At 42.0% G+C, this 26,006-nt stretch overlaps 2 protein-coding genes across 2 annotated transcripts in view; one reads left to right on the top strand and one right to left on the bottom strand.

Moving 5' to 3' along the window:
* b4galnt4a (beta-1,4-N-acetyl-galactosaminyl transferase 4a) overlaps nt 1–5,004 on the bottom strand; it is a 128,518-nt gene extending 123,514 nt beyond the window's left edge. The window contains exon 1 of the mRNA XM_051382307.1: nt 3,281–5,004. Coding sequence (XP_051238267.1) covers nt 3,281–3,422 — 142 coding nt within the window. The 5' untranslated portion in view covers nt 3,423–5,004. The remainder of the gene's footprint in view (nt 1–3,280) is intronic.
* Nucleotides 5,005–12,554: 7,550 nt separating this feature from the next.
* On the top strand, nt 12,555–25,123 carry LOC127353225 (immunoglobulin superfamily member 22-like). Its single transcript, XM_051382305.1, has 26 exons — nt 12,555–12,882; nt 14,027–14,233; nt 14,569–14,703; nt 15,400–15,536; nt 16,524–16,623; nt 16,754–16,790; nt 17,096–17,267; nt 17,528–17,641; nt 17,730–17,892; nt 18,394–18,506; nt 18,763–18,925; nt 19,714–19,998; nt 20,120–20,244; nt 20,989–21,130; nt 21,418–21,625; nt 21,752–21,840; nt 21,941–22,243; nt 22,437–22,610; nt 22,811–22,939; nt 23,036–23,332; nt 23,420–23,508; nt 23,589–23,781; nt 23,908–24,210; nt 24,311–24,459; nt 24,557–24,737; nt 24,869–25,123. The coding sequence occupies exons 2-26, from the start codon at nt 14,059–14,061 to the stop codon at nt 24,934–24,936; spliced, it is 4,044 nt and encodes a 1,347-aa protein (XP_051238265.1). The 5' UTR covers nt 12,555–12,882; nt 14,027–14,058; the 3' UTR covers nt 24,937–25,123.
* The last annotated feature ends 883 nt before the right edge of the window (nt 25,124–26,006 follow it).

The raw sequence follows: 26,006 nt of genomic DNA, 5'->3' as shown, positions 1-26,006 counted from the left end.
CGTCAAGGTAATTAACACCTGCCGAGAGTGCTTCCCTTTCACTGCTGCACTCAGATTCTTGTCACCGAATCCACAGAGTTGCCCCAGAAACTTTCCATGACTGGATTCCCATATCCCATGTGGGGGCAGTTACAGCTGATACATGTAATGGACCAAAAAGGTGGAGGAAAAGACGAAGGCTGCCACCTTCTATAAACTATGCAAGTTTCAAGGCAATTAAAGAAAAACATTGCAAATGTTTAATGAAGTAAAAAATGTATTTAACATGTTTGTTAGGTCATAAAGTAATAACGATTTTCATTTCAATAAATGTCTGTTACATCATCTATCTATTGCCAAAGGAGGTAATACAATGGTGATTGAGCCTATGGCCCACTGATGAAAATATTTACAGTATATGTTGCAGTATTACAAACATTACAGGCTGTGTGAAATTACTGCTAATGCAAGCAAAACATTTCCTCCTGCTGGAGCTTCACATTAAGAGCATTTAACTGGTAAAACATGCGCTGACTTTTATTATGAAGGAGTCACAAGAAATGCAATGTGTTTGTCAGTGAGATGTATTTGCAAAAAAAATAATTTTCTGCATTTCTTGACAGCGGGTCAGTTTTAAACATTGCAGGGAGCAATGGAATAAAGAGGAGCTGCCACAGGGAGCAGTTAGATGAAGAGCTGCAGGTGAGAACCTCCAACTTCTCAGAGAGGTAACAAACTCCTTTCACTGTGCCTTGCTGCTCACAGACTAATGCCATGTGCTGCACAAATCAGATTGTGGGTGCTCACAGAATGATGGAAAAAGACCAATTATTGCCTGATTTCTTGTAGTATTAAACCGCACTTGCTGTTACCAGCACTAACTAAAGGGGTCACCAAATCAACCAGGTTCTGAGATCTTAAGTGTTGTAACTTTAAAGATAACACAATGTGTTTCGGTTGATGTCAACATTGAAAACATACAAAACTGTGATTGTTTGCCACAAGGACTCCACAGAGTACCATTAAGAAGGCCTGTTCTCAAAGTTTCAGGACTCGGCTCCCTTATTATGTTGACCCAGTCAACCAATACGTGAGCACATGGAGGTGAGTAAACTGAAGTTTGAAACACCAGACAGATTGTCTATAAAAATCATCTGATGTAAACTGTCTGCAACACACTTCTCAAATAATTATTTACAATTAGATAGACGCAGCCTCAGTGGGGCACTTTATGACAAGGTGTTTACATTTCTCATAAGTCTGCTGGTCATATGCCAATAAGACTTTATCTAATGGATGAAGCAGTTGCAGAAATCTGTCTGATACGTGTGCTTGCTCAAGGACAGGATTTGGCTGTGATGAATCTAATTTCCTCCAAAATAGGGACAAGCAGAATGGAAATTTGACAAATTGTCATTTCATATTCAAATAAGGGAGGACTCAGGCCAGAAATGAAATTACATTATTTCTACCTGCCCCACCTCGGTGCTAAGAATCAATGAAAATCCTCGTGTGGAGAGAATACTGCCAGCCTGATATGAATATTTACACACTTCATGGAGCCCCAGTTTCAGTAATGGCTACATCACACTTAGAAACCTTTGGTGCGAGAGGGTACATGTTATTCATAAGAGGTTAAGTGAGTTGACCTGCTCAGATGCCTGCTAAATGGAAGACAGTCAATTAGACACACAGACCAGTACAGCATAACAGCTTCCTTCCTCATCAAATGGCCGTGTGCCGCAGCAGACGAGTCACAAAGGCAAACTATTAGTGGAATTCTTAAAAGGAGGAACACAGTGATATCGAAAACATCAGCGTGCGTCTGGCTCTGTGATTACAGAGAATGAAAAAGGAATCATGCTCTTGGGCAAGGGTGAAGTGCACAGTGCAATGATATCCAGTATATCTGCTTGTGTAAGAGGACTGAGAGTGACCATTTGTTACATCATACTTTAGTGTCAGTGTGTGTGAGAACACAGGGTGTGCTATCAGTATCATTACCACCTGTGCAACATAGTGCAATACAACACTAGCTTTGCAATAGTCTCTCCCTATATATGAAGCATGTAATGTGCATTTTTTGTTTTCTTGAGAGAGGTCTGCCATATACATCCATGATCAATGATACAAACTCAGAATTCACTTGGTTGCAGTTTCCACATGCAACAAGCCAGAGTGGCAGTCTTCGGCCCGTATGACTGAGGACTCTCATCAGAAAACTAAATCCAGTCTGTTGCTGGGAAAACCCCACGGCTAAGATCAGAGACAATGAAATGATCCCTGTGTGTCAGTGCATCGCGTGTGTGCTTGTGTTTGTGTGTGTGTGTGTGTGTGTGTGTGTGTGTGTGTGTGTGTGTGTCATGCGGGGTGTACACTCTTCAAGGACATCATAATCATTGAGTATCACTTTACACAGACAGCTGCAGGAGATAGAGTACACCATCGTCCCATTTTTAAATCTAGTAGTAGGTGATGGTACGTTACACCTTTTATCAGTGTTTTTTGTTTTTCATTAGTACTTGTTATTCCTGTATAATACTCAACATCATGAATTGTGGATGAACGCAATCAAGCCTTGGCGATAGGAAGCATCACAGCAGGTGGAGATCTGCCTCCTCTGTACTGCCAAACCCAACTCCTGATATTTTTCCAAGTCTGACTGGCACGCCTGTGACCTCTGAGGCCACCTTCATGAACAGCCCTTTGATTATTAATGTCGAAGGCGGAGGTCTGGCTTTCGACCCGGCTCGCCACCGCGGTGCTCTTTACTTAGCTTGGAGAAGGAAACTATTGTTAATTTATGAAGACACGCTGCCTCTCTGTGTTACTTCTTATATCTGGTTCTACCTGTCAAACTACCCCAGGGAGAGCAGGGCAGTAGGGCATTCATTTCAGAGACACATTTCTCATAAAGCCAATATTCATAAAGAGGCTTTGTGCATCTGTTGTGTTTAATACTGATCTCATCGTAAGTTTTGGTATCTGAAGAGCAAGATTTTTTCTCCCCTGTATCTGTTACCATGTCTACTGTATAGCATTACTATCTCATGTGGTGTCACTTTAACATTGCTGTAATATCCCTGCACTCTGTGGTGACTTTACAGCGATGTTACACTGGTATTATCTCCTGAGGTGTCACTACAGTATTCATAAAGGAGCTGTTAAATGCCCTTTTAAATGTCTTTAGGAGCTGTTATCTCCCATCCATCAGGCTAAAAGACAAGACTCCTTTTTTAAAACATAAAACTTGAAAGTGTAATACATGAGATGAAGAGACAAGCGTCTCAGTACAGCTTACCTTTCCCGTAGTTGAAGTGGAGCTTGATGGTCTTGCCTTGGTTGATGTGCAGGTAGGTGAACCACACGGCGGAGGTGAGCAGTACCAGCAGCAGCAGGAGCTTGAACTGCTTCCGGATCTTCTTCACGGGGAAGCGCAGCATCCTGGCTCACACATCCTCCGGTAGCCGCCCGGTAGATAGTCAAAACGGGTCCGGAAAAGTGTTCGCTCTGGCGCTGCTGTGTTTTTTTCTTTTTTCCACTCTCTACTAACGGGGCTACCTTCTCCCGGTCACAGCGTCGGCATGTGACCCGGCCCAGTAAACAAGGAGCGTTAACTGCAGACAGCCTCAAAACAAACAAGACAAATGAGCCGAACTATCCTCAGATCTGGGTCCAGACATCTCTGTGGCAGTCATTGCTTATGAATGCAAAAACCGATTCCCCCCCCAACCCACCCCACCACCCCCCTCACCCCCGTACTCTTTCTCAATGAATAGCGTGGCTTGTAAACAGGCTTTCCTTGCTGGAGATTCCAGGCGGCTGATGGGGGGGCAGCAGGGAAAAGGCTGCAGATCAAAAGCCGCAAAGTTCAGTTAAGAGTGTGACCAAGGGAACAAAATAGCAGTCCGGCGATAATCTACACAAATCCCCCTGTAGCTCAAGCCTTTGCTGACACCGCGACGCTGATTATTTTATCGGCTACTCAAGGATCATCCCCGGCCATGGGGGTTTAACGAAAAGTACCAAAGAGCAAGAAGAGAAATTTAGTTTCCACTTGGAGAGGCAGTCGGACAGAGCATCTCCACAGAAACACGCAGCAGCACTTCCTCACAAGAAAAGAGCGTTTTTACCCCGCTCCGCCCCCCCCCCCCCACCCCCCTGCACAACACGGACGATTTCAATCTTTCCTGATGAGTACAAATCAAATTTTTAAAAAAAGGCCTTTCGGTGAAATAGGCTATGACATAGGCTAATGCCGGATTGGTAAGTGCGAAGGTAACCTGATCAGGGAAAGGTTAAGGTGGCAGTGGACCAGAATGCCACAGCCCCAGTGCGCTCCATCTATTGTTAAACACTAGGCTGGAACTGAGACTCTGACTTCCAATTCAGATGGAGCGCGTTTTTTTTATTTTTATTTTTTTATTTAAGTCCTGCTGGGAGAGGAGGGGCGATCAGCTGTCATCCTCACACTCGGGTTGGTTTGAAGCACCGCGACGAGTCAATACTAAACCGATGTAGATTATAAAACTGTGAATGCTCCATGGCGGCGTAACAAGAGAAAACACTCTAGATGTGTCCGATTTGAGGTCCAGGGAACAGATGTCCATGTGCTCCGGGTTGCTCCGTTATCTCGCGGCAGGTGCGTTTCAGCCAAATTCCCCCAAAAGTACCCGCGTTGTCCGAGTCCACGAGATCACAGGCAAATACCTTCATCCGGATTAAACTATTAAAACACTGATATGTGGTGCTAGCGGCGATGCACTGCCCTGTGTTGTTATTCTGTCAGGAGCTTTTTTCCCTTTAAAACGCCGCAATAGCATCGTCCAACCCGCTTGTCGCCGCGCGCAGGAAGAAAAACCAGCCGAGCTCCGGGAAGGGTACCGCAAACCTGAAACCCGCAACAAGCACTCATATGAGCAGGACAGGACATGGTTTTGTTTTGCTACAATGAAACACGTAAGGGTGTCTCCTTTCACTGCACAGCTCAGTACGCCCATCAATTGAGCATCTTAACGGTGCAGAGCAACCTAACCTGGGCGGACGTGGAGAGAGGGTGGAGGGTGGGGGGTGGGGAGATGACAAGACCGGCGTCCAATCGCAAACCCGCAAAGAGGCCCGAGGAGGCGGGATGATAAGGTTCGCTCTCACCGTTGCTTGGTACCAGTGTAATCCATCATCCAATAGCTGAGCGCATGTCGTGGAACTTGTTAAGGTTTTTTTCCTTTCTGCCCCTTTTTCTTCTAAATTCGAGGCCCCGAGATAATTTAATAAATTAGCAACTCGAAAAATGAAGTCACTGTAATCTGGGTGATTAATATATTTACCATCTATGGACAGAAATGACACAATGTATCTAAACTTCTCGATAATTCAACTAATTAATTAATAATTCAATTAGTTTCTTCTCAGTTATTCTTCATTGCTCTTTAAATCGCTTTCTCAAATTCCTCAACTGTATTGCATCTCCTCTGAAATCAGCAGGTGATATTAATGTATATAATGTTTTTATTTGCTTGACTAAAATTGATGCAAAACTGAATAATTTGCCAGTCTTCTTCTTCTAAGAGTTCATATAGTTTTTGAAAAAAAAAAAAAAAAATCAGCTCCAGTCAGATTTTATACAGAGAATGTGACTCAATTATTATATATACTTATGATTTTAATTTGGCAGAAATAACATTTCCTAAACTCACTTTGCAGTTCGTTACACAGCTCGTTACAAAGTAATTACACATAATGTACCCTGTGTGTGTGTGTGTGTGTGTGTGTGTAGGTGTGTGTGTGTGTGTGTGTGTGTAGGTGTGTGCGTGTGTGTGTGTGTGGCTACAACCTGCAGAGGCACTGAGGATACACGCTTGACTGCCGCCCTCTGGTCAAAGATAAAAGAGCAATGACTACATTAAATGAGGCAGCAGAGCTTTTGGTCTTAGCCTCATGGGCAAAGCAAGGATGGTTTTGTTTAACTCTTATGAGATAAAAACAAGTAGAGAAATAGGTTTAAATGTGCTTTGGAATATTCAGAGGGTGCACAGATTTGTAGTCATATTCATTCACATTTTAGCAACAGATTGATCCACTAGGTCCTTTTTCACATTAAACATTTTGGCTTAGCAGGAAAAGGACAGGCGGATCCAATATCTTTAGTGGTGGCTCTCTACCACTTGAGTGAGGCCTAAGTCAGTAAGTGAGCAACACCTGTAGCCCGGCTGGATGTTACACAAGTAACTGACACAGAGCCATCTTTAATGTTATTAAGTCCACTTGTGCTTTTCCTGAAAATACAAGTCAGAATACCTGCTATAAAAAGGGCCAATATTTCAAGCCTCTGCCCAATTAGACCTCTGCTCAGGTTGGTGATGGGCAGAGCTATACTGAGAATAATGTCTTCAAATATCAATAGGATAATAGTTGTTTCCAACACTAAGCAGACTTTGAGTATGTGAAGTATACTAAAAACAGTAAGTAAAAACATGCTTTTTGAGTGTCCAGTGTTCTCCTGCAATGTAATGCACAAAATCAATGATAAAGCTGCTCACAGGTGGAATAGTGGTGACACAAAACCATTTGCTGTCTCTTTGTTAAACTTAAATGGGATTCTGAGGTTGCAGTTGAATTAATATCTGATGCAGCAAGTATTGTATAATTTTCTTCTAAAATGGTTAAAGATCCTTTCCAGGAATATATTAAGACAAATATATATTTATATGTAGTCTGCTTATTGGAGCAATAATGTGACATTTTCCACCTTAAAATCTTTAAAAAGGCATTTATTTCTTCTACTTCTTTAAAACTTTTTTCCTGTCCAATTTCTTACATTTTCCTGCTGGACACAAGATATCTCCTAATTCACTGTAAAATCCATTCTCTGTGTATGTGCACTGATGCATTCAAGTTTCCACATCACACTTACTGGACCAGGATTAACTAGATAAAGTAAAACTAAAAACTATTTGAACTATCATGCCCCTTAAAATCAGATTTTCAATAACCAGAGAACTTTCCACTTTCAGCAGATTCATATGAAAACATCCTTCTAGTGTCAAACTCTGCACATACATCATTCTGCACAGTGAAGCTCAAACGTCCGACTGTAGGAACAAAAAGAAAAACATATGTTTGAGTATGTTCAAGTATGTTGATATCTTCTTTACTAAGTGAGATTAGCATATAGTACATACTGAATAGTAAGTATGTAATAATTGATAAGATATTTCAGTCATAAACAGTCTGTACACAACCACAGAGTCTTGAGTGAGATGTCTCGTCAGACAGAAAAGTGAAAACACCTCTGGGTGAGCTACATGTGTTTAGGGGCTTTAATATAAACTGCAAGAAAGAGAAAAAAATGAAACAATGTGCAATTGAAGTAAAAAGGGCTTTTCACATAAACCTCTCCTTTTTAATGTATCATTCACTTTAGGTTGACAAAATGCATCAAACATGTGCTTTATCCCCAGTTTAATACATGTCAAATCGACCAGCTGTAGCCATGATAAGCTATTGAATCTAGATAAAGGTTTAAATGGCATGAAACCTGGTCTATAAGAATGTGACCTCAATTTAGTTTGTCCCAGCTGTGCCTTCTGAATCAGTCGGACCACAAACCATAATCCTCTGTCTCCGTGGATTAATAATGTAATCTTCAGAGCAAACACCGAGCATAAATGAAATGCTTCGGTATTCATCTGGGCTGTATTGAAATGAGGGCTCAGTGAGTGACCTCAGCCAAACATCATTTATGCTGAAACAAAAACTTCGTAGCATTCACCTTGCTTGGGTTGTTGCAGGGAAAACTGAAGGTATTTCATCACTCACACAGGGGTTTGAAAGTCATCCAAAGTGTGTAATCAAATACTTTTCATGCACTTTTTTCCCCTTCTCTATTTTGGCTGCAGGACAATATCAGTGGCCTTTTGAGGTCCTGGTTCTGTTCCTCTTTATGTTTGATCATCTGACTTGTTTTTGTCAGACTGTAGACAATAACAAGTCTATTTTCTACTCACTCAGTGTACCTGATATTCTGTCTGTCTGTTCCTCTGTTGTTTCTGTTTCATCCAAGGGCAGGCAAGCATCCAATGCGCGGCAAGGGACCTGCACACTTTTAACTCACATTAAAGGTAGACAGAAAGTTTCACACTGCATATGGCACTGTTTATTGGTGAGGAGAAGGTGTAAATTGGCTGAAAGGTTTTATATCATCTGAAACACTTTCACATTCAGGTACGCGTGCCTTTTTCAGTTCTCCCTCTCTGCCTCCCCTCTCTTTCATGCCGGCAGAAACATTTGGCACCTAGGTCCCACCCCTCCAGGGATCTCCGTGCTTGGATGAATGCAGGAGGAGGCAGTGTGCAGTGGAATGATATGGACAGACAGGGTGTTCAAGGTGGGGACTGATAAAGGTAGAGGAGCTGCTGTCTCCTGGGGTATCACAGAGACCAAGCCCACAGGGAGGAGTGAATGCCCAGCTGGCTGTGTCTGGTGTCAAAGTGTAGCACTGAAGTTATGATACCAATGAGCACAGCCTAGGGAAAGGCATCACTAGGGACTCAGTATGCAGAGAGTGCATCATGTCAGAGAGTGATGGCGTTTGCATTTTGAACAGAGAATATGTGACGCCAACAAGCGAGGAAGGAGAAACTGGCCTCTTTATCAAGGCTGCTGTGGCTTTAATCAGCAATTCATCTGATCCGAGACTTGCAGCTTTTTAAAATGTCTCTCCTTTTACTAATCCAGCATCTGCTTGTCTGTCTTTGTCTATCTCTGCATCCTCCAGCCTTCCTTTTACCCAGGCAGCACAGCAGCTCACAGGCTTTGATGAGAGGTCTGAGCTAAAATGTCACAGGGATTAAGGGGTTTTGCCTCCTGCACCCCGCAGGATCAGTTCTGCCCGCCCTCTGTGCCTGAGCTTCCTCCTCCCCAAACAGGTGCGGAGTGGCATTTGTTCCTGCTTTGCTGTGCCCTATTGAATTTCCTTCTGGAGGAATCACATTCCTTCATGTTTACGTATAAGCAAGGAGGGAAACAGGAGATGGGGAGGGAAGTAAAGGGATGAGGAGGAATGGGGAGAAAAGAGGAGTGGAGATGAAGAAAGGTAAATTGTGGGGAGCTCGGATCAGTGGAGAGGAGATCATAGTCGAGGGGCGAGGGAAGAAATAAGACAATTAGTATTTCAAATTTTTCTTAAATGGGAATATTCCTCTAAATTAGCTTGGTACAGTAGTGTATCTTGTACAGTCCTTAAAAAGTAAATGCATGCGAACAGATATTTACAGTACAAATACAAAGAAATGGAAAATATGTTTAATAGTAATAGTTTCATAAGTTAAAAGTTTGAGACTTTAATCATTTCTACATTCAACCTTCATCACATACACACATGCCAAAGACAGACACATGCACTCATCTGCAGCTGTTTCCTCCAAATACGCTTAGACAGATTTGAAATTAGATGTCTCTAGAGATGTGCTGTTCAGACGGAGCGTTTAACATCACATAGCTACAGCTGCTGCCATATTAAAAAGCATTCTGCAGAGTCTTTGACTGGGTGTACAAAAAGTTAGAGCAACAACCCCTACCACTCTCACAGGTCCACCTTTACCCTGCAACTACTGGAATGTCATTCTACAAATATCTTGTTAGTGGTGTTGTTGTGCGTGGCCGTAATGAACAGTAAGCTGCATCCCCATCTGAACAGGTAAAGTGTCTAAACACAGCAACAGTAAAAAATAACTAAATTAAAAGTTAAATTAGCTTCTTCAGTTGTCTTAGTTATAAAGTTAATGTAACATCATACATACGGTTTTTCTGGCCTCTTTCTCAAAGCACAGATTGTATTCATCACAGAGCCACTGAAGAAGCTCAAACATCTGAGACCAAAGTGACTGTTGTAGTCTGTCTTTCATCAAGAGTGAATATCCATGATTGGCCTCTTTCTCAGATTCAACACTGACAGAAAAAAAAACAACAGTCACACAAAATAAAATTCCACCAACTCATTCATTATGTTTTGTGCTTTGAGTACGAATGTGCTAAGAGAGAAATCTAGGTCATTTCTCCATCATTAGTATGCCAGCCAGGTGTAGCGCAAAGAGGATTAGAGGGAAGTAATGCCAATGGGGCTCTCTATGTCTATCTCTCCTCTCCATCTCTCTCTCTCTCTCTCTCTCTCTCTCTCTCTCTCTCTCTCTCTCTCTCTCTCTCTCTAACCAAACAATCACACTTAAGTGCTCCCTACTGTCACCTCAAAGAGCATATCCATGACAAGTAGTCCAGACTTGTAATAGAACATTCGTGTATTACCCAGCTCCAACAATGAGCTTGTTTCAAGCCCATTAAACAAGGAATATTTCCTAAAGTTCAATTTTGACTTCATGCGCGATCATAAAAGCCAGGGCCAGCACATTTAGTCAACAGGTATTGTGTGCTTGAAGTCTCTCCTCTGTGACTCCCAAAGAACATTGTTTTTTAGGTGGAGTAGTAGTAGTGTTAAATTAAAGGACCAGTGTGCAGTGACATCTAGCAGTGTAATTGCAGATCAAAATGCCGTCGCTTCACCCTCCCCTTCCAAGCACAGAGGAGAAACTACAGTGGCCTCAAAAAACAAGAACACTCGAATTCCCGCATCTAGAGCCAGTGTTCGGTTTGTCCCTTTTGTGCTATTGTAGAAACATGGCATTTCAGCATGTCAAAAACATAACGATTCCTATACTCAGGTGATTATACATTAATGAAAACATATCTATGAATATTATATTACATTTCTGGCAATAGATCCTGCTAAATGTTACACACTGGACCTTTAATCCGATAAATATGAGCAGCAGTCATTGGCTCATTGTGTAAAAGCTGGAGTAGCTCCTAATGAAGTCGGTGAAAGCAAGCAATTCAAAAAGCCACAATATGTATTAGTATCAGTTATTTTGCACCTGTTAGCTAATTGTTAAATACCTAAATAAAAAATAATTCTGCACCCGGCTGATCTTATTTATGAACTAGTAGTGGATTCAAGGTTAAAACGCAATAGCTACTTGACACTGGTAGGATGATTTGTTGTGAGAAAACATAAAAATGATGTAGCAATGGAAAGGTTAATCAGGAAATAATGCATTCCTTGTAACAGCTCAACAGTATGCACCAATTTCCTTGAGTGGATAATGTGTGATGTACTTTATTATTCAACAGTTGTCTGTCTGACAGCATCTGTTGCCTCTAGTCTCTCCGGTTCAGGTCTGAATACATTAAAACAGCAAAGCCCGATAAACCCTTGCATCTCCAGTCAATGTGTGGAGGAGTTAGGAGAAATGTTCTTTCCTGTAAAAAGTTGGTGTTGGCTTGAATATTAGACATTTTAAATATAATGTTACATTTGAATAAAAAATATAGTAAATCAATTAAAAACAATAACCAACTATCAGCATTTTATAATCTTAAAGAGAATAAGCATTAATCAGTGGATGTATGTCTTTTGTGATTTCTCTCTCAGACTAGCTGCCTCCCTATAAAATCAATGACGATGGTTGGGGTTTTATGTAGTTTAATCCAAGATACTTTGCCAAACTCATTTCTGAAGCATTTTCTCCTGTAAAAGTAAAGCACATTGTTAAAATACTAAAACTGAAGAACAAATCTCACCTTTCTTTTCCTTCTTAAAGCTCCAATGTCACCGTGCTTCTCATGGTCTGGGAACCAGCAGCGTTTTTGGTCACAAATGACTCGTTCCATGGTCTTTTTCTGCACTTTAGACATAAGGAGACACTTTTGAGTGAATTCTAAGGCAGCAAATGATGAGTAGAATAATCTGTTGAACTGCAACTAACTAACCTAACTTACAAGATGGCTACTAACACTTGTCACTTGTTCATGCCACTATGTGATGTTTTTAAACCATAGCCCATTATTATGAGATACTACTATTATCCTGACTGACTGTTGCTTTGATGGAATGAGCAGACAGCTAATCACATAACTGGCTCTGATCTGTTCGATATTATTCAGACAACGACTTTGTGCTGAAAAATTATCAAAATTGGAAAATGGTGTGAAATAATAACACTGAACATTTTTTTAAAACAAAAAACTGAACAAGAATTAAATAAAAGGACCTGCAAATATTGTGAAAAGACATATAAAACATATTACACAATATATACCTATGTCACAATTTTATGGTTATATTACTTTTTTATTATTTGATCATTATAAGAGTGTTATTTATTCAGTTACACTGTGTCCCTCCAAGGCACTCCCTATGTGAGTCTATGTGTGTACAAGTGATTACTAATAGGTTGCATTGCTGGTTCATCGTGTGTTAAAGGGGTTGTCGTCTTTATGCTTTATCCTGATAACCAGATAGTTCATAGCTTGAAAAGCTCACAGCAGAGGGTACAGCCCAACAGACTATAATAATGCTGTATGTAATGTATGCATTAGTGTTTTAAACTGTTGCATTTTTACGATACAAGACCTCTGACACTGACTTAGAAGTTATGCATCAGAGGCAGAACCTGCTAGAAACTCTCCATCACCGCATGCTCTTTGGAGAACGTTAAGTTCTAAAATAATAACTTGAGACAGCCCACAGTGGATTCTCAAACTAACTGACCTATGGGAAATATTAATGTGATGTATTGGTTCAGCCCAAGACAGCCTGGCCCAGCAAACCCTGGACAGATCAGAGCCTTATTTGTCCAGATACAGGACACAGCAGGTGTTTAAGCTGAGTGCTTCAGCCTTGGCTCATCCACCAAAAAGGAACCAAGAAAGCAGCAGAGGACCGCTGAGAAGGGAGCAGTGTGTGGATTAAGAGCATTATAAGGGGACACATTTGGGCTGGAAGCAGTTGAACCAGAAACCTGGGGCACAGACTAAATCTGTGAGACAGAAAAGGCGTTGCTGTATAAAGTAAGTTTGGCTGGCTGTGTGTCTTGGTTTTTTAGAAATAATAGAGCCAAGGGGGGAGAAAAAAATGCTTTTGCAAATTGCCATGTTGGATACTGAGAGAAAAAGAGAGAAGGAGAGAGATCAAGGACACTGAACAAAGAGGCAGAGAGGTAGGGAGGAAAAAGAGATGTTCTTGTGTTCCAGCAACCTGTTCAGCACTCTGTAGCTGCGAGTCAATTGCTGCTCCTTTAGACTGCAGAGTTATACCATCAAAGAGTTTGGCTGGGGCTGCTTAAAAACAACTTCCTTTGGTAGGTATCAAAGCTTACAGAACTAATTAGTTCACTAACCTCAACATGTGGTGTATTTGCTGCAGGAGGCAAAATTTACATTTACGATTTAGAGACTAAATTTGTGGCTGATTGTTCACATTTACATGCTAAACCAAGGCTGTTTCTGAAAAAAAAAAATAAATAAATAAAATTCCATATTTTATAGTGGCTCACGATGCATGGTTTCCACACATGCCGAAAGAAAGAAATGGGGACTGGGCATGAGAGAGGAATCCAAATTCAAAGCGAGAGAGGAAGAGCACAGTTCATCAGTGGTACAAACACAATGCTTTATCTCACACAGCAGGTGTGTGGATTACCTTTTTAATTGGATCTTTGTATGAGCCTGGAAAAGGCAAAGGACTATTGTAGTCACTGCTGAAAGGAGGATGATAGAGCAAGGAAAGGGCAGGGGACGAACAGAGGAAGGGAGGTGAGTTTCAATCATTTTTGATGCGTGCTTCTGGGAAACACAAACCCAATTACCACAGAGACAGAGCGAAGACGTGTGTTAAACTGCACATGCACGCAGACACTGAAGCATATACTCACACGCATGCAAGTACACAAACACTAGCATATGTCTGCTCTGAACATCCTCTTTTGCTATCTGAGTACACTGTAGGATATTAGTCGTATCAGTGTGTGAATTTTAAAAGGATGGTTAGGATTGTCCTCTGTCCCTCTGGTCCCTCTTATCTAATGGAGGCAATATATGAGGACTAAAAGCTGCTATATACAACAAGGCCCAGTCGAATTGGGAGTCAGATGAGTATTGTCAGCTAATTGTAAAACTATCATATGACATCTCTGTTTGTGTGTGTCACAACCAGGCACAGATTGAAACCACCTTAACATCAACATCATGGCAACAGAGCTCCCCCAAGCCACTGGGGGCAGAATGGAGCAGATGGAACAGCAGATGAGGAAGATGTCAGAGATGCAAATGTCCTCCTCCTCCACCTCCTCAACCTTTACCTCCTCCATGAGCTCCACCAAGCTGCGAAAAGTTTCACAGGGCTTGTCAAGGACTGTGGAGGGTAGGAATTATCCACCAAGATCATCCTCTCCCCATCTGCCATGCTCTGTAAACTTTTTTATTATGAGATGAAGGAGGCTCTGTCATTTTAATGAGCAAAAGTAAAGTTGATGAATATAAGATGGTTAAAATAGTAGCTTTAACTGACATTTCTTATCTTATCATTGTTCAAAACATTGTTTTTTCTGCAATAAAGCTAATTAACTGCATTATTCAGTACTGCAGTGCAGCAAAAAACAACATTTGTGATGTCAAAGTCGCAATAATTATACCACATTTGCATGGTTCACCTGTTTCCACATGATTCTGATGTGGATGTCCTTTATGCTCCCTCAGAGCACTCTGGGATTCAGCGTAAGACCTCAGCTGTGGCAGAGTCCTTCAGCCAGGTACAGAAATCCCCCATCATCCCAGAGGGAGAGTCTGTCCCAGATTTTGAGGAGAAGCTGCGCCCCACCACTGCCCAAGAGGGTGAGGTGAACCGCTCCTTTCATCTCACAGCACCTTGAAATTTCAAGAAACGCCCTTTGCGTCCCCTAATATCTCTCTTCACATTGGATTATAAACAACTGTGAGCCCTTGAGACTGTTAGAGAACTAAGCATAAGCTAATTTTAGATCCTCGCCCATAGTTTGCCTAGAAACTCCAGATGACACAAGGGAAGTAAAGGTTTGCTGCTATGTGTAAACTTTAGAGAACCATTTGTCTCTGTGGTTGAAGGTACTGTAAATCCACTCTGATCCAAGTCCTGACAAAGACCTCACTTAGCCCAAACATACTGTGATAAAGTTTGTGTGATGCTCATGACCTCCAAGGTAGAAAACCTTTGCTGCTTCTGCTGCATATGAATGCCCGTTCTGCATAAACTGTGTTTGGGCTTCATTCACCTGTACCTGAATTATAGATTTAGAGAATTGTGAAAAGATTGCCTGTCACAAAATGCAGAACACTGCAGAGTAGCATTATCATTGGCATTCATGGGTTGCCCTTAAACTCACTGCTCTCTGACGTATATTACACATTCTTTCTCATTGTTTCAATATGATTTAATGTTATGTTTGATAAAAAAAATATTGATAATGATGAAAAGGGAGAGGGGGCTAGTTACTCTGCAGCTCATTGTTTATCAAGCAGATAACATGCATTAACTCGATCTGTCATTCATAGGTGACAATGCAGTGTTCAAGGCCAAGGTGACAGGAAATCCCCAGCCCAGTGTTAACTGGGAACGAGCCAGCGGTTGCCCTCTGTCTGATGCCACTAAATCTTTCTATGACAACATAAACAATCAACATATACTTAAGGTTTGTCACTACAAATATAACAGCTAAACTGTGTCTCTCTGTAATTAAAGGATCTCACTGACAGCTTTTGCTTTTGAAAACAAACCCAAAGCTGTAATTAAAGAAAACAATTGTCCTGATACTTAAATGAGGTTTGTGTTGATGCTGATCCATATTAAGTCTCTTTAATTTTCTGCGATCAAACGGTTTAACAATTTTGTTTTACTTCATTGTGCTGTTTGATATAAGTGCACTAATACCAAATATTTTAGAAATTGAATCAGTTCTGTGTTTGTGTTATCTCAGTCACGTAACACCATAAGTAGTGTAGCATAGCATTTTACGAAACACTTCTGTTTGCTTCATGGATGACTGATGGCAGATTCATTTTGCCTAAATGAGTGTGTGATTGGAGCACCGGTATCTGTAAGCATTTATTTAACTGACTCCACATGCATTTAAATCTAAATGCATTTACCAAAATACAGTGTGCAGTCACATCGCTTTAAAAGGTGAATGTGACCATAACAGACTGCTGCAGAGGGCAGCGTCTCTACAGACTACCATTAAGCCCAGGGGCTCTGCCATCTTGGTGCTGTCAACTCAGACAGCACACCATGCATCATGAGGAAAAGTAGCTAGAAAGAAAAAAACTCTATTTGATCCTTTTATCTATAACCACTCTGGAGTGGATTTAGCGCTTTCTCTGTACCAGCCGGAGAGCTTAAGTGAAGCTTAAATAGCTATTATAAAGCAATTAACTTGTGGGTGCTGACATATGCATCTTCCCTTGCCATCTGTTTCACTGGTGAGGGATGACTGTTAAGTTGCAGCACTAAATGTTTACTGGGTATTCCCAGCATGGCACTGCCTCCTTCTGCACCAAATAAGTACTGCAGTGGGATTTAAAGTGACCAGACAATATCATGACAGTGTGACAGTGTTAAATAGTCTTACAGTAAGCGTTGAGTGTTTTATGCAACCTGTAATACATTTCCTCTACTTAAGATCAAAAACCTGACCCTGGAGGATGCTGATGTCTACAAGTGCATTGCCTCCAACAAGCATGGAGAAGCCATCTACTCCATATCGCTCACTGTTACAGAAAGTGAGTCTAGCCATTTTATAAAATACACTGTGTGAACCTAGTCCTAATAGTTATTTAGCAGCTTTCAGTGTAGTTTACGTGCTGTTTTCACTCAGTGCCTCAGGTGAAGATGCTTTGTCTTTATTTCTAGATCCAGCGTTGGACTTCAAAAAGATGCTGAAGAAACGGTAGGAGTCTGTTCTAATACTAGCCTTGACACTCCCAGAACGACATGTGATGGAGCTTTCTCTGATCCACCCTCAGATCCTCTTTTTTTCGCATGCCTCCAGAAATATCTGCAGGGCGAGACATAAAGAGCTCCACTGTGTACCAATGTTGCCGCAGCGGGAGAGCAAGATGCTTTCCTGCTGTCATCGCACATGCATACACTGTCTTATATCTGTACATGTATACACACACAAGCCTTGCATAAACCTTTGCACAGGCACGTAAACTTGTGCACAATTGTTTCTCGTTCTGTATCCCCTTGCAGCAGTGTGGAAAAGAGAGAGGAGAAGAGGCCACCTACAGAGGAGGAGATGTTAAAGATCCTGGCTGGAGCTGATAAGAAGGACTACGAGAGGATCTGTGCCGAGCACGGCTTCACCGACTTCAGAGGCATTCTCAGGAAGCTGAAGGAGATGAAGAAGAAAGTGGAGGTGGAGGTAGGCCTGTCACACAGAGAGCTTGTTCACGTACCACAGGATCACATAAGGAAGAAATGGTTTGAGATGTGAAAAACAGCTTAAAATAGAGCAGAATGAAAAAGGAAAGAATAAAAGTTTAGTGTCACACAGCATGGTCATGGCAATAAAGGTGTGTTGCATAGCAGCACTCAAGTCAAGTCATGTGAATATAGGAAAATATTGCAGTGTCATGTCATTTTTTATGTGTTATGGTCTGTTTTCATTTGACATTTTACCAGATGGTACGTGTGCTGAAGCCCCTGGAGGACATCACTGCCAAAGCTGACACCAACATTGTCTTCGACACCATCCTGGAGCTGAAGGATCCAAACATTAGGATGAATTGGTTTCTGGTAAAACCGATGTGTCTGTGTGCATATATATGTGTCTCCATTACATAAAACACTTGAGTTCTCCCCTCATCTTTTGTTTACGATTCAGGGTGCCGAGCTGCTACGGCTCCAGTACTCTCATGGGAAATACGAAGTAAAACAGATGGGAACCAAGCACATGCTGTGCATTTCTAGCGTGAACCTCAGTGACATGGGCACCTACACTCTGCAGGTTGCAGACAAGAGACTGTCAGCCAGGCTTACCGTCATAGGCAAGTGCAGAATGGGACTCAAGTCTTTCCCAATGCTCATAACTCAACAGACTGACTGCATTACCTTCACCTAGTGTCACTTTGTGTTTTTTTACTCTTTTGTTTTATATTGTTTAATGAATAGGGACATGTTTTATTTGAGCACAATGAACTGCTATTTTTTCATTTTGCTTATTCCTTCCATTTATTGTCAGTTCATTGTCCTGTCTTTCATCTCTCATTCTATCTACAGCACATAAATAGACAAAATGAATATTACCTATTAATTTTTTTTTACCAGGCAGAGATGGTTTGCCCTCTTTGGAGCTTTCTTTATTGTCTCTTATCTCTCTGAACACCCACGTATCAAAGTGCAGATTGCAACACATATATTGTAGCCTACAAATGCTGTTATTTCGAATATTCTGAATCTTTTTCAGTTAGGTGTTTACGTGATTTAGTCCTCATGCACTTCAAAATTAAATGATTAAAAGTAGAAAGAAATAAAATGATGTCTTTCAGATGAACCTCTGAAATTCCTGTCTGACTTCAAGCCCAAGAAAGTGACGGAACGGCAGACCGCTGTCTTTGAGGTCCGTCTCTCCAAGAAGACAGATGCACCACTTATCTGGAAGGTTTGTATGGGACCCTAAAAGACACACTGTAGGACTTAAAGACAATTTTACACAAGCATACAATATTCCATCTAGGATGAGATGTTGAATTTGCTCTCTAGGAACATTTCTAGGAGTTTCTGGCATCTAGGTAACTCAGATGAAAAGAACACATAGATGTACTGACAAGATTCTAGGCAGACATGAACACCAGGGAAATACTCGATTCAAACGGAATATGGAAATTGTTTTCCCAGACGTGTTTGTGTTCTGGCAGGTAAAGGGAAAGGAAGTGAAAAGAGATGAAAAGTTTGACGTGTCCCTGTCTGAGGATGGTCTGACCTACACCTTGAAGATTAAGGATGTGAAAGTCAGTGACACGGGAGACTACACCATCAGCATCGGAGACCTCACTGCCACCGTGCCACTTTTCATTGAAAGTACGGGCTGGTATTTTATAGGCTTCGCCCTCATAAACAACTCTCCTATGTGTGCTTTTTTTGTTGTTATGCTTTGTTATGTTTTGCTTTTCCCAATAGGGCTGTGTCTTCCTGTTTTAGTGGAGCTAGCATTTCTAAGGAAACAAACTTCCCCCCTCAGACTCAGTTGAGATGAGCAGTCACTGCCTTTTTTTTTTCTTCCCCTGAGATTAGAGGCTTTCGTTCCTTCATAGCTATGCTAAACAACATCATCTTCCCTCTGTCGTCCAAATGAAGACGTATGGGTAGCATAATAAATCCTCCCTCCTAGTGCTGAGTTGAAAGTAATCCAACCAAATCCCTCCTCACAACAAGCTCATTTATTACGGCTCTGTCTAACAAGATGCTTACTTGCCCAAGGTGCAAGCTGGGGCATGTAAATATCTTCACAAGGACATGTGGCTGTCCTGTGGGGTTGCAGGAACAGAAGCATAGTAATTGAGGTTGTGTTAATTACAGTTATTCATGAGTAGACTCTATCTGTCTTGTTCTTTAACTATAATTCTATAACGAAGGTCTACTGTATGTGTTGGAACTGAATATAAGGATCAAATCTAATAAGTGGGTATTTTCACTCTATTATTATGTTTTTGTCCATTGTAGATGTGATTCAGCTCAGTTTGCATGTGTTGATAGTACAGAAATTACCCCCCAAAAAAGTTCAAGCGAGGCATGTTGGTAAAGGCCAAATAATACCCTGGAGTGACTCTCTTCCTTTTTTTTCTTGGTCTTTTTTTTACTTCATCCAGGGATTCCAATCAAGTTTACCAGCCACTTAAAGAATGTCCATGTGCAGGAGAGAGGCAAAGCCCATCTGGAGTGTGAGATGAGCTCCAAGGATGTGCACATTCGCTGGCTGAAAGATGGGTGTGATATCACAGCGAGCCGTCGTTACATCTTCATGCGCGAGGGAAAGAGGGCAGAGGTTATCATCGAGGACTGCGAGCTGACAGACGAGGGAGAGTACTCTGTCATCTGCACCCAGGACAACGACGCACACGAATATGTCACTTCTGCCAATCTCACCGTTGATGGTAATGATTTCTGCCCACCTGGAGATTGGTTTTTTTTCAGTATCAGCCAGCTTGTTTAAGGTCTAACTACTGACTAATAAATAAGACCTTAAATAAGCTGTTTTGCTTTGTGTGTTGCCAGAGCGTTTTGCTTCAGTGAAGAGTGGTATGTCAGATGCTCAGTGTCCTACAGGCTCCCCGGCAGAGCTGTGTGTGGTTCTTGATGATGAGAAGGTGGACGGAGTGTGGTTAAAGGATGGAGTGGAGGTAAGAGATGATATCAGATGGGATGAAAAGGAAGTCCTCAAATAAATTGTGCTTCTGTCAATTAATGTGGCATATCTGTAGTCCTTTCACTGTCAGTGAAAAGTCCTGTGTGTTAATATCAGGCAAACAGTGGCAGTAGGTGGGATTCTAGTTATGGCAATGTTTGTCTGTTGTTCCAGACTGAAATATATATTATTATATAAACTATTGAAAGGATTGCCATGATTTTTTGTATAGACATTCATGGTCCCATGACAATAAATCATAGAGACTTTAGTGATCCCTTAACATTTGCCCTAGCTTCATTAGCAGATCAGATTTTTCATTCATCTGCTGGATGGACGGACATTAATCATTCCCAGAGGGTGAATTATAACAACTTTTGTGATTCCTTAACTTTCCATTTACCACCATCATCAGGTGTAAACTTCAATAAAAAAACAGTGACATTCCCATCAGCTGTAGTTTGTGTTTAGTGCTTATTAGCAAATGCTGGCATTATAACATACTAAAGGTTAGCATAACTTCACCATAAGTAGCCTCACATAGTCGCCAATGTGACTGTGGATTCACTGATAGGCTTGTTAAAGTGATACATGCCAAAAAGCTTAAAACCTTTGATAACACATAAGTTTAATCAGTGAAGTTCTATTTCCCAGACACACAATTTCTGGATCATTTAGTTTTCATTATCACATCATATGAGTAAGTGTTGTGTTTTGTCCTTTGTGTTACACTTGACAGGTTTCGGAGCTAAGTGGGGTTCAGGTGGTAAAACAGGGAGCCGTCCATAAGCTGATTTTTTCTAATGTGACTGATGCCCAAGAGGGGAAGTACACCTTCAGAGCCAAGGGAGCTGAGAGTGAGGCTGTACTCACTATTGCAGGTGTGTGTGTGTGTGTGTGTGTGTTTGATATTAGAGTATGTATTCAGAGGTGGGGTGGAGGCTTACTGGAACAAGCTTCCTGCCACTGTCATGGAGATATGCACTGTGTTCATATATAAATCCAGATACTATCACTAGGATTTTCCAGTCAGACATTTTAAATCCTACACATTAAAGCTAACAAACCTGTGCTGAAAACAAAACCATAATGAAAATGAAATAAAAGCGATTTATATGAAAAAACCCATAGAAATATCATCCCAATCTATATTAACCTTATTCCGCAGACCCTCCAGAAATTGATTCCTCTGTGCTGGATTTGTTGGCGGCCCGACCTGTGACTGTGAAGGCAGGCCAGACAGCCACCCTTAAGATCCCCTTCAGAGGCAAGCCGCCTCCCAAGGTCACCTGGTACAGGGACGGAGTGGAGGTCACAGAGGACGAGAAGCTCAAGGTGGAGCGGACAGCTGAAGGCACCTCGCTGGTGCTCAGCAGGTGGGTGAGCAGAGAAGGGCGTCATCTGTTATCATCAGATATGTTAAGGTCTTTTCAAACGTCACACACAAATTAAAATTCAGATACACATTTCAAATATTTCCTTTAACTTTGTGTTTTCATTAGATGTGTGCGAGAAGACAGTGGTGCCATTATGCTCCGTCTGAAGAGCGACTGTGGTACCGCTGTTGCCAACATGCACCTGAATGTGATTGGTGGGTGACAACACATATTCGGCAGAACACAAGTTAAAACAGTTTTCTTTAACTCAGATTTGAAATGACTTAAGATGTAATGTTTTGCCACATTCCCCAGACCACCCTAAGCCTCCTCAAGGGAAAGTAGAGTTCCTCGAGCTCTCAGGAAAGTGTATCAAGATGAAGTGGAAGGCTCCGCGGGACAATGGAGGCAAGCAAGTGTCCAGCTTTGTGATTGAACGGCGCGTGGCAGGTAAGAAGTCCTGGACCAGGGTTGGTGAGGTAGACAGCAGTACCACCATCTTCAATGATGATAAAGTGGAGGAGGGCCAGGCGTACCAGTATCGCATCCGGGCCGTCAACGTGGAGGGAATGAGTGACCCTCTTGAGACAGAAGACGTGCGTGCTGGAGAGCCCATAGGTGAGAGCTACTTTACTATATCTATTATAATCATCAGTACCACCATCTAAACCATCTCTCCCTGAGTGTCCGTGAAAATTATCATCACACCCATTGACATTATCAATTCATTGTCAAACTTACCATCTTATATATTCCCTTTTCTGGAAATCTTGCATTGCAACACTTCTCCTGTTCAAATCCACCTACACAGCGCCTCCAGGCTCAGCATCACAGCCTCAGGTGTCTAATGTAACCAAGGACACCATGACAGTGAGCTGGACCCCTCCAGCCCACAATGGGGGAGCCCCAGTTCTGGGCTACATGCTGGAGAGGAGGAAGAAGGGGAGTAACATGTGGTTACAGGTCAATAAGGAGCTGCTCACAGGTCAGACTCTGACTCTGTTACAGGCTTTGTTTACGCCTTGTTTTTTAGATTCCTGAGTAAGGATACAGTGTTTCAACATGTATCATCAACTCTATACATTTAACATGGTTTTCATTACTGTATTGACAGTACATACAGTACATCCTTCGGTTTGTGGGTGCATTTCACACATTGAATTTATATCTGTATTATGTTTTTAGATACAAAATTCATGGTGGAAGGGCTGGTGGATGATGTGGAGTATGAGTATAGAGTCACCAGTGTAAACAGGGCTGGAGCAGGCAGTCCCAGTACCATTTCCAATCCTGTCCGGGCCAAAGACCCAATAAGTGAGTCCTTCACTGCCTCCATCATTTTCTTCCCTTCCTTCCCTCTCTGTATCCGTATTATCTAGCCTATCTAATGTATGAAAACTCCCCTTGTAGGAGCCCCTGGCCTGGTGAGGAACCTGTGTGTGTCTGATTCTACAAACTCCTCCATTTCTCTGAGGTGGACACCTCCAGAGCAGGGAGACCAGCCCTCAGGTTACATCTTAGAAGTTCGCCCTGAAGATGCTAAAGAGTGGATGAAGGCCACCAAGATCCCCATCGCTGGCACTGCCTTCCATGTGGGAGGACTTAAAGAGCGGATGAATTACCGTTTCCGTATACGGGCTGTCAATGAAGGAGGGGTGGGGGAGCCCATTGAGCTGCTAGAGGGTGTCCTGGCCATGCCTCCACCTGGTAATATGACTGCATTCTCTTGTAGTCACCCTTTTCATTTTTTCTCCATATAATTTTCCCTTTTCTTTGAATTTTTTCTCTTTGCAGTGGCACCCAGGTTTGATCCCCAGGGGAAGCTGAAGAACCAGATGGTAGTTCGAGCCGGAACCGCACTTTGCCTTCACCTCAGCTTCACTGTAAGACTCTGATCATCTTATCCCTTATTCCTATCAAATGAATTCTTACCCCTCAATCCTTCCATCTGACACCCTTACAGGCTTCACCTCCCCCAGTGGTAACCTGGTTCAAGGATGGCATGATCACTACAGGAGGGAAAGTCATCACAAAGAGCAAGAATCACTCCCAGTTCCTCATTTCCTCCACTCGGCGTTCTGACTCTGGCATCTACCGTGTGCACCTGAAGAACGACTATGGAGAGGCTCACTATGATGTCAATGTCCGTGTTACAGGTAAATGATGGAGGCTTGATTCTATATGTATCTAGCCTTTAATTGTATGCTGTATTTACATACTGTATTTACTAAACTAAAATTTCTTTCACTTCTTACCCTCCTGTGATCGCCTCCTTTCCTCAGACTTTCCTCGACCCCCAAAGAACCTCCGCCTGGAAGAGGAGGTTCCGGGCACAGTAACCCTGCAGTGGGATCACACTCCAGACTTGGCTGACAACGATGAAGGAGCACATTATGTCATCCTCAAACGTGACACCAGTACTGCCTCCTGGTTCACTGTGGCCGAGCGCGTCTTCAGCAGCAAGTACACTGTCACTGGACTGCTTCCTGGGAGGAAGTACTACTTCCGAGTCATTGCACAGAACTCTATCGGAGACAGTGATCCCTTGGACTCAAAGGAACCTCTCATCATCGCTAAGGAGAAAGGTGACTGAAAGATGTTTAATTACGGCATTATACTATTGATCAGCATGTCTAATTAATAATTTTTTTTGTATCTGTTTCTGTATGTGTATGTCTATTTAAGAGTGCATCAACAGTCTTCGGTTGAAGGAATATGTTGCACCATCACGTCAGGTGAAACCTACGTTCCTGCTGCCACTGAAGGATCACGCTGTACGCAGAGGCCATGACTGCAGCATGAGCTGTGCCTATCAGGGCATGCCAACACCACAGGTATGAAGAACATGGTCACTGATATCAGCGTGGTGCATCTACCTGAAACGTCTGCGTGTTCCCCAGTAGTAAAAATATTGTTTATTCCCCTGCATAGGCCTGCTGGTATAAGGGGGAATCGAAGATCTCTGACTGCCCTCGGTTTTGGCAGAGCACAGCTAACGGCGTGTGCACCCTGGTCATCCCTACATGTGGAGCCAAAGATGGCGGAGAATACACACTGGTGCTGGAGAACCCTCTGGGGACAGCCAAGTGCTCCTGCAACCTGGTGATATTTGGTAGGTTTTAAGAAGAGAGAGAGAGAGAGAGAGAGAGAGAGAGAGAGAGGAATGATGGTTTAATACAAAAAAGGTGTATTTTGCTTTGCTTTACTAATTCTTTATCTCTCTTTATGTGATGTGTCTTCCAGATAAGGATGACAAGGGTCTGTTGGAGAGCCTGACGAACCAGTCAAACAAAGAGAAGCTTATTTTGTAAGAAGTATGCTTAAAGTGTTGCACTTTTATTGGGCTCTGACCTCAGACTGCACGTACTGTCACCACTAACAGTGATTTTAGCTGTGGTAAGTTTTAGGACTTTAGAAATCTATATCAAAATGCTGTTTTTTCATCTTTATATTCTTTCTAATCAAGTTCCCAAGCTCTGTTAATGCATCAAATGACCACTAGAGGTCAGACTTGCTCTCAACCTTGTGTAGGCATTCTGCATCATGAGCAGATTAATGTGTGGTGTGATGGAGGGATTTTTACTCATCAGTCAGCTCGCTCAGCCCGAGAGATTGCCCTTTCTCTCTAAAGTCTATGTTTTTCTCTCTATAAAGGAATTAGAATTTAATCTTTTCTCCAGGGTTTTCATTTTTTTCCTCCAAATTCACTTCCATAGAGCATCCTGTACCAGGCCGAGTGTGTTTCTACACATACAAATAAAGTAATAAACAGTACACAATGCACCATATCCACACAGCCACTTTGGAACCACAGTTCAAGAGTCTGAAGAGTCTGGATATCAAGGAAATGGGCATGCACAGTGACAGTTCCCTTTGAGGGGGTCCTAGTAGTTGGTGTGTTCATCTGCATAACATGCAATGTCCTGGGTTTGAATCCAATCTACAGCTTTCATCAGATGTCATCCTCTTCTTGCTTTCCCAGTTTTGCTTGGTGCGTTCCACCATGGATGATTGAAAACACAGACACACACACACACACACACACACACAACAAATGCCTCTAAATGTATCTCAAACAAAAATAGAAACAGAAATAATTTCACCTCCCGTATTTGCCTCGGTGCTTAGAATGTAATTATTGGATTATTGGATTTGAAATGAAACAAAGAGAGGAAGGTGCTTACTGCAGGTTATCATCCACATTGGATGAGCTTTGTAGCATACCAAGAATCTCCCAATTTTAGATCACTGTCCTGACCATTGCACAAGATTTCGGGATTATATGTATAAAAAAGGGCTCCAAGTTTCGACACTATTCATCCAATACAGATTTTATTTGACCCTTACAATCTGAAAGTCTTAAACCTAAAAGTGTACTTTA

This window comes from Dicentrarchus labrax, unplaced genomic scaffold (genome assembly GCF_905237075.1).
Source record: "Dicentrarchus labrax unplaced genomic scaffold, dlabrax2021, whole genome shotgun sequence".
Lineage (NCBI taxonomy): Eukaryota > Metazoa > Chordata > Actinopteri > Moronidae > Dicentrarchus > Dicentrarchus labrax.
This window is presented reverse-complemented; position numbering and strand designations above follow the sequence as displayed.